The 11927-nt window shown below is 45.9% G+C and overlaps 1 protein-coding gene across 1 annotated transcript in view; it reads left to right on the forward strand.

The window, feature by feature from the left end:
* Positions 1-11927, forward strand: part of LOC117889108 (disintegrin and metalloproteinase domain-containing protein 20-like) — a 181114-nt gene that overhangs the window by 43252 nt on the left and 125935 nt on the right. The window contains exon 5 of the mRNA XM_034792988.1: positions 4967-5048. Coding sequence (XP_034648879.1) covers positions 4967-5048 — 82 coding nt within the window. The remainder of the gene's footprint in view (positions 1-4966; positions 5049-11927) is intronic.

The following is an 11927-nucleotide window of genomic DNA, read 5'->3' on the forward strand; positions in this document are numbered from 1 at the left end:
CAGTCTTTTTGGTTTTCACCAGCTAGTGGTTCTCAACCAGTCTGGCAGTGTTGACCAGACACCTAGCAATGTGTTCCTGCAGGGTGGGGAGAAGAGAGGGAGGAAGCAGCAGGCTGCCGGCTGACTGCTGGCTGAGCTCCTCCCCAACCACAGTGGGCTGCTTCGCCCTCCTTGCTGGTAGGAGGGCTTCAGCAGGGCTACGTGGCGTCATCTCCACCTCAGCCGGCCCAAGCCCTGCCCTCTTCCAGGACCAGAGTTGCAAACTTTGAATGTTTTTACCCCACAGCTGGGTCATAGCTGTGTGCTAATTAGGCCACATGTGGCCCATGGGCAACAGGTTGAGAACCACTCATATATGGAGACATATATGACACTGGAGGATATCTTCCTCCTTTATCTATAGTCTCCCATCCTCTCGGGCCCAGGCCTCCTCTGGGACATTACCAGAGGATGATACTACTCAGTATCTAAGGAGCTGTCTCTTCTCCAGCCATTGGGCAGGAGTACCCTGGTACCGATGGCTCCACCATTGGAAGGGGAGCAGTTTTCTGACTCAGACTCATCAGACATTCTGGCCACTTCTCCATCTTCTTGGACAGAGATGAGTCCTGACTGGCAGTTGAGCAGCTCAGATTGCTGCCCCCCCCCCCCAAATATGACTTCCCCAGGGATGGCTGGTACCCAATGACATTGGGTCCCTCACAATCAGTGGAACCCTCTTTCTAGCCTTTTTGGGGCCTGTGGGATCTCCATGACAGATGCCCGGGACCCGTGAAGAAATCTTACCACACTTCTCCTTCTCAGCTCCCATCGGATCTGTTGAAGTGTGAGCAGGAGGAGCATACTGTGAAGAGGAGCATATTGACCCATATCCACAAGTACTGGGAATACTAATATGAATCTCATTCTTGTCTCCAGATGAAGCAGTCACTCCTTCCTCTTCATGTCTGCTAGAGAATTGATAGGCAATACCAGGAGCTACTGCAGAGGATTGCCAATGACCTCCAGATACAGCTGGAGAAGGTTCAAGACACACAAAAGAATTCCTGGGTATTTTGTAATCTGAGTCGAGAGGTGCTCTTTCGTCCCCACCAAGGGAGCTGAATTTCTTTTCTCCCACCCAACACCTAAGTCTCTGGTGGTAGAGGCATGTATGGAGAGGGATAGGTCCCAACATCAAAGGACTACCACCAAGACTAACAAAGGCTCAAAGAGGTTGGATTACATGGAGAAAAGGGTCTTTTCCTTTATGGGCCTGGAATTCCATATTACTAACAATTAAGCCTTGTTATCAAAATATTATTTTAACAGCTGTTCCAGGCTGGTGGACTTTAAGGACCACTCCAAGGTCAGAGTCCAATTTTGGTCCTTCATAGAGGACCAAAGGGCAAGGAGGGAAAGAAGATTCTTTCTTTCATTCTGCAGTGAATGCAGCAGATATGGCATCCAGAAACCTGGCCACTGGTACAGGCACAGGGAGGAATTCTTAACTAGTGTCTTTGTGTTTTCCCAGGGATATCCAGAATACCATACAGGACCTGCCCTATGATGAGTTAAATCTCTTCATTGAGAAAATGGATGAGTTCTTATGCTTGTTAAAGAATTCAAGGTCGACTTTTCACTCTCTGGTGATTTACACTCTAGCTGCAAGGAGAAAACAGCAGAGACAAGCCTATATGGCAAGGCCACTCCCTCCTCAAGCATTCTACTATCAGCATCCTGTTGAGCCTCTGAGAAAACATCAGAGTGTTCAGAGGCCTTGCTTCAAAGCCGCCTCTACCCCCATAACCTCTGTCCAATCTCAGCCACCTGCAAAGGGCTACTTTTGACATATTAATGAGACCCAACCCCACCATCACTCACCTCTTCTCCTATTATTTTTGGGGACCATATTGCACTCTTCACCCACAATTGGGAATTGATCACAACAGACAGTTGGTTTTTGAAAGGTTGCTATTGTCTACAGGTCAGTTCAGTGATGCAGTTTCTGCTCCATATTCTAGCAGCTCTTGGTATCTGCATAAACAGAGAAAAGTTGGCTTATCATCTACAGAGACAATAAATGTTTCATTGAGAGTATTGCTTCCCACAAAAATATTTTAGTTAATGAGCAGCCTGATCGCTTGGATTACTTGCAGACCAAGAACTTTGGGGAGAATGTGCCTCTCGGTATTACACTATATGACCTTGTGCACTTGTGTAATGCTGTGTGAACACCTTCATCCACAATGTCTGCAGGCCTGGCTCCGGTGAGAGTACTCACCAGATCGAGATTTCATCAACTCCAGAGTGAGTGTTCCCACCAAAGTCATCACCTCCCCCATCTGGTGGTCAGACCCAAAGAGAGTGAGAATGAGCATTCCCTTCAACACTTTCATCCCTACTGCCACCATTAGAACAGACATTTCTCTTTGGGGTCGGGGTGCCCACCTGAAAGGCCACACCGTTCAAGGTACCTGAACTCCATGAGAGACCTGAGAGCAGTCTGCCTGGCTTGCACAGCCTTTCTCCCACTTATACATTCAATCCATATCTAAGTGGTGTTGGACAATATTTAGTTGGTGTTGGTCCTGCTTTGAGCAGGGGATTGGACTAAATGACGTCCTGAAGTGTCTTCCAACCCTAATATTCTATGATTCTATGACTATCACCATGGCCTTTTACATAAACAAACAGCACAGAACAAAATCTCTTTCTGTTTACCTGGAAGCAGTCAGGGTTTGGAACTGATGCTTCAGAATCTGCACCACCATACAAATTGCATACCTCCCAGTGGAAAACCTGAGTAGGCACTTCTCTGCAGACCATGAGTGAGAGATTCACGACTCTGTCTTGAGCAAAATATTCACTCTGTGAGGTGCATCTCAATTTGATATCTTTGTGTCCCAAACTAACAGAATACTTCCCTGTTTTTCTCCAGAGGAGCTATGGGCCACAGCTCCCAGGGCAGCACTCTGCTATTGTGATGGAGAAACAATCTCACATAGGCCTTTCTTTCATTCCTCTGCTAAAACAGGTTCTGAGAAAGATCCATAATGACAGGGCTAGTCATTTGATTCCTAGAGCTCCTAAAAATATTATCCTGTCCCTGAATCATGATCCACCCCTTTCCAGATCTCCTAACTCAGGAGGGGGATAGAATCAGACACCTTAATCCAGACTCACTCCGTCTCACGGCCTGTATTCGGATGGGCATTGGAAATAGAATGCTCCTCTTCTGCAGCCGTTCAGGCTGTCCATACCCAAAGTAGGGAAGATTCAACTAGGGCCTGCTCACTAGCTAAATGGAGATGTTTCTCTGCCTTGGTGTAATATAATCATCCATATACAGGTACTGCAGGTATTCTGGTCATTTTGGATTGTATCTGGTCTCTAAAAAAAGTAGGCCTTTTCATTAGCTCTCTGTAGGTCCATCTCACAGCAATTAGTGCCTTCCTTCCTCCGGTAGACAGGCATTCTGTTTTCTTTCACCCAAGTATCTTTTCTTCAGTGGTCAAATCTCAATGGGACCTCAATCTCATCCTGTGAACCCTCACCAGATCACCATTTCAACCCTTGGTGAAGCCTTCCATGTCCTACCTGTCCTGAGAAGTTGCGTTTTTAGTTATCACTTCGGCCAGGAGAGTAAGTGAGTTGGGAGAACTCATGGCAGACCTCCCTTATATGGCTTTTCACAGGGAAAAGGTACCCTATTGCCCCTATTCTAAGTTCCTTCCTATGGTTATTTCTGAATTTCATGTCAACCAAAGCATCCTTGTACCTGTCTTTTTTTTCTGAAACCTCATGCTTCTGCCAAAGTGAAAAGACTTCTTTCCCTCAATGTCAGACATGCCCTGGTTAGTACAGAGTCAGGGCATGCTTCACAAGAGCACAAGCTGCCTCTACAGCATCTCTGCAGGAAATTCCAATACTAGACATATGCATGGTGGCCAGCTGGAGATCCATCCACACGCTTGCTAGATATGAGGTGCTGAGTGAGGCTTCTGCTGCAGATGGGGCAGTGTAAACTCAAGTACTGCAAGCATCTTTGCTGCTGGCTTTCTCACACTCCAGTCAGCATTGCTTGTCAACCACTCTTGTAGAATACACTTAGGGACCAGCACTCGAAGAAGAAATGGTTACTCATCTGTAACTGGAGATTTTTCGAGATTGAAGTCATTGGGAGTATACATGGGCTTAAGTACTGTGCTAAATTGGAATGTGAAAGTGCAGGCAGTCATAGTAGGCTTACTCAGAGCCCACCAATAGCCCTATCATTTCAAGCTCAGGTACCAGAATTCTTGAAGGCAATTTCTAGAATTAAATCACCTGTCAGGTATCCTGCATCAAAGTGAAATCAGCAGCTGGAATCAAATAGATATTTTGTTATTGTGTATAAAAGGTCACAAGCTGGGTGTATCTGTATACTTTTACCAAACACTGCAAAGTAGACTTCACCTCATTGGGTGGTGATGGGCCTATCTAAGCTGCCATGTTTATGTAAATATTTTCATTACCCCTTTTGCTGTACTACTGTAACCCAGTTAACCAGTAGGGAAGATAATTGGGGACAGAAGATCAGATGATAATTTGTACAATTCCATTAAAGCCAATTTACATCAGCTGAGGATCTGGCCCTAGGTATGTAAGAATGGGACAACTGAATTCTTACATGTGTATTTGTCCTCACATAACATAAGTGACTTATCTTTTAACATGATCACAGCTCTCAGCAGAAGACACTTCAGCAAAGACGTTTGCAGTTGGTTCTGATGGGGCAGACTTTAGCTAGTAAGTAACTCTGGATTGGTGCACATTTATGTTATGAGAAGACATATTTACAAGTAAGAACAAATTGTTTTCTTATAGTTCTAAATACAGATCTGATATATCACTCTTTTACTTAGACTGAATTTATTTATAGCTATAGAGAACAGTTTAATAACATTTGAACATTTCATGTTGTTTACTGTATTTTGTATTATAGGGGTGGAATATATCGATCGGCTCTTGGATTTTCATATGGAGACTATCTGTGCACTAAAATTCCCTCAGTAGCTATTGTCAATGTATGTGAAATATAGTCCATAGTATGTACACTTCAAAAATGGATAACTTAAATAATGTAAAGATTTTCTTCATAAGATTATGCTAATAATTGATTGTTTCATAGCATTTAAGCCTAGAAGTATTAGATCATCTAGACTGACTTCCTGTATATCACAAGGCATTACATTTCACCCAGTTATCCCTAGATAACGCCCAATGACTTTAGTCAGACCAAAGCCTTTCAGTCCTTAGGTGACTAAACTGTTATGTGCCACAGGCAGAGAACAGGAGAGACCAAGGTGCTACCAGGGCTCATGCAATGGTAAGGAATTGACTAGGTGAGTTATACCTAGATGATCCCAGCATGTGATACTCATCCCATGCTGCAGAAGAAGGAGGAAAAAAATCCAAAGTCCCTGCCAAGCATATATGGGGGGGAAATTCCTTCCTGAAAATCTGGTGCTCAGTTGGACCCTGAGAATATGAACAGGGCATATCAGCCAGTCATCTAAGAAAGAGGATTCCCTGCACCTCCTCAAAGTCCTGGTCCACCCATCCAGTGTCTCAACTCCAGCTCTGGGTAATTGAATACACTCTGATGCTTCAGAGGAAGGTGGAAAAAACCTAGAGCACATCTGGTCAATTGTGCATTTCAGGAGCAGGAGGAAATCCTTCCTGACCCCTGCAAACAACCAGCTGAAACCCTGAAGCATTCAATTTAATTATATTCCTAGTCCTAATGCAGAGCTGCAAGTGTTATGAGCACATTGAGGGCAATGCAGATCTTTCTTTTCTCTCCATGGCTCATGAAGAGAGATAACGAACAGGGGTTTCATAGATTCACAGATTTCAGAGTCAGAACAGAGCACTATGACCATCCATCTAACAACCCATATACAAAGGCTGTGGAATCTCTCCCAGAATCTTGATTAAAGTATATCTTTTAGAAAGATATCTAATCTGGTTTTAAAGACTCCAAGTGCTGATAAACTGCTCCAATGTTTAATTACCCTGTCTGCTAGGAAATTGCATCTTATTTCAAGGTTGAATTTGTCTAACTTCAACTTTCAGCCATTGGATCTTGTTATGACTTTGTCAGCAAGACTGAAAAAAACCCTTTATCAGATACCTGGTCCATGTATGAGAGAGGATCCCCAGGGTGCAACCTGGAACTGGGGTACCGCTGAGTCCTCTGTCCAACCAGGCTCGGCTTCCTCTCACTGTGATGTGTGACAAACTGCAAACCTCTGCCAAGTACTGCACTTACAGAGACATCCGAAGGCAGGGACATACCCAGCTGAGTTTTATGAATACTTCTCCCTGCCACTCATGAACTAACAATAGAGAGGCTCTAGGAAATTCCCTCCAGCTCCCGAGCCTTGCACCCCAGCGCTATACTGTCCTACCCTGGTCAAAAGCCTGACAAGTGTAAGTTTATTACCCAGTCCACCCCTCCCTCAATGTGGAAAGGACATGCACCAGCTTTTGTACCTGAGCTGAGGTTTCCCAAGCACTTCAAGCAAAATACACTGTTTTAGTTAAAATATAAAACAGATGTATTGACTACAGAAAGATAGATTATAAGTGATTATAAGTGGTAGGCATAAAAAAGTCAGAGATAGTTACTAAGGAAAACAAGATAAATGCAGAGTCTAAATCTGAGACCTCATTACACTAGGTAGTATTTAGATTAGCAATTTTCTCACCCCACTGGATGTTACAGTCCTTAATACACAGACTTCTCCATGAAGCCTGGACCAGTCTCCTCTGTTGAGGTTTTCATCTTCTCAGTGTGCTTGTTGCTTCCAGCATAGCTGGGGGAGGAGAAAGGCCAAGACATACTACAACTGTTCCTTATTTTATACTCTCAATCCATGTGCCTGGGAGACACTTGCACAGACATGTCCCGGTGAGCTTTGTTGAGTCACAGTGATCCAGTAAGCCTCCACTGTGTGAATTTGGGAAACTCTCACTGAATTGTAAATCCTTTGATTACAGCTCCCCTGCTGATTAAAGGTCGTGGAGCACCCTCCTGGATGGAGGTCCTTTGTATGTCAATAGCAAATTTACAGTATATTTCAGTGACACACAGCAAAATCTTATAACTTTATATACAGAAATGATGTATCTATTTGGACAGAACAAGAATTTCAGCAGGTCATGACCTTTCGTATGATACCTTACATGGTATGCTTTGTGTGAAAGATCACAACCATATATGGATGATGAATATGGGGGTTACAGGGTGCCATGTTGAGGTACAGTGTGTCACAGTGTGTAAAAGCTATATACAATAATCAAGTCATCTCTCAAATGTCTCTTCAATAAGCTGAATAAGTTGAGCTCCTTAAGCCTCACATCATAAAACTAGGTTTCAGAGTAGCAGCCGTGTTAGTCTGTATCCGCAAAAAGAACAGGAGTACTTGTGGCACCTTAGAGACTAACAAATTTATTAGAGCATAAGCTTTCGTGGACTACAGCCCACTTCTTACTACTTCTTCTGCTTCTTGCTCATATCCATTCCAGGTTAGGTGTATGCATGCCATCTGAACAGTTGTCAGAGATTTTCCCCTGAGTGGTATCCACTGGGCGGCTCTAGCACCCAGTAGTGCTGCGTGCTCATGTGCCAATATAAGGGACCCGGCGGTCTCCGCATCCTCTCAGTTCCTTCTTAATGCCAGTGACAGTAACTGGAACCCTTTTGCTTTGGCAAACTCTTACTCACTGGTTTAGTCCTTTTCACTGTTTTTGCTATCCCAGTTCTTTATTTTCTCAGTTTGGACTGTTGTAGATTAATGATATATAGTTAGGTGGCACTTCTTGCCCTGTTAGCGGAGTTTTGTCCGCACCAGTACTGGGGCATGCATTGGTTCTTGGGTTTCAAACCCTGTACCTCCTGCAGCAAGCCCATGCCTGTGAGTGACCCATACTCATTGTCTGAAGTGCCTGGGAGAGACTCATATCACGGACCACTGCCAGTTCTGTCAAAACTTCAAGCCCCATAAGAACAGCCATACTGGGTCAGATTAAAGATCCATATACACCAGTATCCTGTCTTCCAACAGTGGCCAATGCCAGGTGCCCCAGAAAGAATGAACAGAACAAGTAATTGTCAAGTGATCCATCCCCTGTCACCCATTCCCAGCTTCTGGCAAACAGAGGCTAAGGACACCATCCCTGCCCAGGCCGGCTAATAGCTATTTATGGATCTATCCTCCAGGAATTTATCTAGTTCTTTTTTAAACCCTGTTATAGTCTTGACCTTCACAACATCCTCAGTCAAAGAGTTCCACAGGTTGACTGCACTGTGTGAAGAAATGCTTCATTTTGTTTGTTTTACAACTGTTACCTATTAATTTCATTTGGTGACTCCTAGTTCTTGTGTTATTTTCTCCACACCAGTCATGATTTTATAGGCCTCTATCATATCCCCCCTTAGTCGTTTCTTTTCAAAGCTGAAAAGTCCCAGTCTTATTAATCTCTCTTCATATGGAAGCTGTTCCATACCCATAATTATTTTGTTGTCCTTTTCTGTACCTTTTCCAATTCTAATATATCTTTTTTGAGATGGGGTGACCACATCTGCACGCAGCATTCAAGGAATGGGCGTACCATGGATTTATATAGAGGCAATATGATATTTTCTGTTTTATTATCTATCCTTTTCCTAATGATTCCTAACATTCTCTTAGCTTTTTTGACTGCCCCGTACGAAGAAGGTCATGGAGGCCAGGTTGAAGTCCATCCTGATGAAGGTGGTGCTCTGTCCCTCATCCGAGACGAGCCAGTCCAATTCAGCACCCAGTACTTCAGTATCGGTGTGTAGTGTTTCTCCTGCCACAAAAGACTCTCTGCACCATTCTCCTTCACCAGTGCCAAAGAAGAAACATAAGGAGCTGACTGAGAGGAGACATTACCTGAATTTGAAAAGAGCCAAGCATGGGGAGTGCAGTGGAGTGTAACCTGAGTCTAGCCACTCCTCTGCTCTAACTCTGAGTGCAGCACTGTTGACTCCAGTTCATAGGCAGGTTCCATTGAGTCAAATCCCAGACCATCCCTTGACATCAGAAGGGCAATAGGACATCAGCAAGATTGTGGTAACGTCTACCCTGGAGGCAGTTGTTGTGGACAGGACCTGCTGGAGCTTTCGGTATCACCGTTGCCAGCAGTACAAGAGTCGATGGTGTTGGTACTGGTGAGCAGAAGGGAGCAAAAGGGGGCCCTGGGCTCCCATTTCGTACTGGTCCCCTTGACTCTGGTCTTCCCACCTCGGCACCATTCCTTGGTACCAACGGGTATTGCCCCTCCATTTACCAGGAAGAAGGGACATCGTTGGACTCGGAGGTGAAATCATATTCCCACTCAAGGAACCTCTTCCAGACCCCTCCCCCCCCCCACCGGGGCAGCCCTACCAGTTGATGGACCCAGGTTCAGGGCTACTGCCGAGTACTACTTCTTCGAGTGCTGTCCCTGTGGGTGCTCCACTCTAGGTGTCGGTGCGTCCCGGAGCCGTTGATCAGAGATTTTCGGTAGCGGTGCCTGGTCGGGATGCAGACGCTCAGATGGTATCTCCCGTCTCGTTGGAATCTTCCGAGCGCCTGCGTCCCGTACCCCCCTCAGTTCCTTCTCAACCATCCCCAGCTGAAGACAGGACTCGGGGCAGTGCTGCTTCTCTTCCCTGGTCTCTGTAGGAACAAAGTAACAAAGAATATAGAAATAGTTATTAGTTACATCCCAGTTGTTTTCCCTTCTTTTAGTGTAGTTACATAGTGACTTAGTTTTAAAAAAAAATTAATTCAGACTTGTCTCTCGCTGAGACACTCTCCCCTGCCATTTCTAATTCACAATGCCAGGGGCTTCAGGATTCAGAAAGTGTTTTTCCTGTCAGAACTCCATGCCAAGGTTGGATGGGTACTCACATTGTGTGAAGTGCTTTGGGGAAACCCACATCCCTGCAAAGTGCCTCCACTGTATGAGCCTCAAGTCAAGGGCTCGGCACGACAGGAACCTGCGGCTTAAAATGCTTCTTATGGAAAAATCCCTGCATCCACTTTTGGAGACCGGGAAAGTTAAACCTGCTCTCACATCCTCCCCAGCCAGATCCTAACTGGTTGGGAGCATTGCTTCACCCTCTCTGGAGCAGAGGCAAGAAGCAGAGCAGACTCATAGGAGAGACTTCAACAAGGGTAAAGGGTCTCCTGTGAGATCCCTACCCTTTGTGCTGACAGCGCCAAAGGCGGGTGCCTCAGTCCCGGCTCACGCCTCAACCACGGCTCCCACAGACCGTAGAGGCAGAAATTCAACCTCCCGGACAGGGAAAGATTCTGCGGCACCGAGTGGCTCAGCGCTAAAAATAACTGCGGTGCAGGCTGTGGACTCTGCCCCAGTGCCAACAAAGACGTCAGCACTGCACACCTCAGGGCTAAAAATAGCCACGGTGCCGACTGCGAGCTCTGCCCTGGTGCCAGGAAGAACGTCGGCACCAAGCCTGCCTCCCGCCCTCGTACCAGCAGCGGACCCCCTGCAGAGTACATCCAACCAACCCACAGCACTGCTCACACTTTCACTTTTGCTTGTTAACACGCTAGAGCAGAGTCCAGGTGCAGCATAGCTCAGGGAGCAGGAGTAACACTTCTTCACTCAAAGCGACCTCTCAGTGCCACCTGAGCCTAACTCTCCGCTCCTAGATACTCTTCGAACAGCCTCTCTCACCACCTGAACTGGCTACCTTCACTGAGAGTGAACCTGATCTACAACAGCAAGCAGAGTTCTCTGCACCTCCCTCTCCTCCCCCACTGGAGCCTTTTCCACCTCAGGCTATAGTCCACAGCCACCAGCCTCAGTTTCCCTACTTCGCCACACCTGGGTTCTCCTACCCTATGCCTTGGCCTCAGTCGTACCCTTGGCCACATCCTCCTACCATTCACCCTCAGACCTCTTCCATGAAACCACTACCTGCTTCTGTGCATTGATCTCCAGCTCTGTCCATTTCTAGAGTACCTGAACCCCTTGCTGAGAACGTGCATTATGAACCATATCCAGACTCACCAAACCCTAACTCTCCATCTGCTCCAGATGGAGCCCTCTCCCCCCCGCTTCCACAGAACGTGGATGACTGTAAACAATTTCGAGAACTTGTCAAGAGGGTGGCACTCAATCAGGACATCCACCTAGAAGAGGTTCAGGACACACAACACAATCTCCTCAGAATCCTTCAACCCTCTGCGGCCTCAAAGATCATGCTTCCTATAAATGAGGCACTCATGGAATCAGCTGACGCTCTCTGGCACACTCCAGCTTCTTTATTACCAACCTGCAGAAAGGCTGAACGTAAATACTATGTTCCTGTTAAGGACGCTGACTTTCTATTTTCTCACCCACAACCGAACTCTCTCGTCATGGATGCAGTCTCACAAAGGATGAAACAGCCACAATACCGGCCCACCCCGCAAGACAAGGATCTTAAATGTCTTGACGTCCTTGGTCGCAAGGTTTACACGTCCTCCACCCTACAATTCAGGATCGCAAATTATTCTGCACTCCTCGCCAGCTACAACTTTGATAACTACAATAAACTTTTTGAATTCGCCTCCTGCATACCAGAGAATAGGAGAGCGGACTTTAAATCAATTCTGAGCGAGGGCCAATTGATTTCCAGAACTGCCCTACAAGCCTCTTTAGACACGGCAGACACGGCAGATACAGCAGCCCGTACGACTGCAATGGCTGTGGTTATGCGCATATCTTCATGGCTATCTGCATCTGGAATTCCTAAAGATCTGCAGACCAAAGTGGAGGACCTCCCCTTTGATAAAGACAAACTGTTTTCCAAAAAAACTGATGAACTACTTCACACAATGAAAGATTCTAGAGCGACGCTGCGCACCCTGGGCATTCAC

Source organism: Trachemys scripta, chromosome 1, assembly GCF_013100865.1.
Source record: "Trachemys scripta elegans isolate TJP31775 chromosome 1, CAS_Tse_1.0, whole genome shotgun sequence".
Lineage (NCBI taxonomy): Eukaryota > Metazoa > Chordata > Testudines > Emydidae > Trachemys > Trachemys scripta.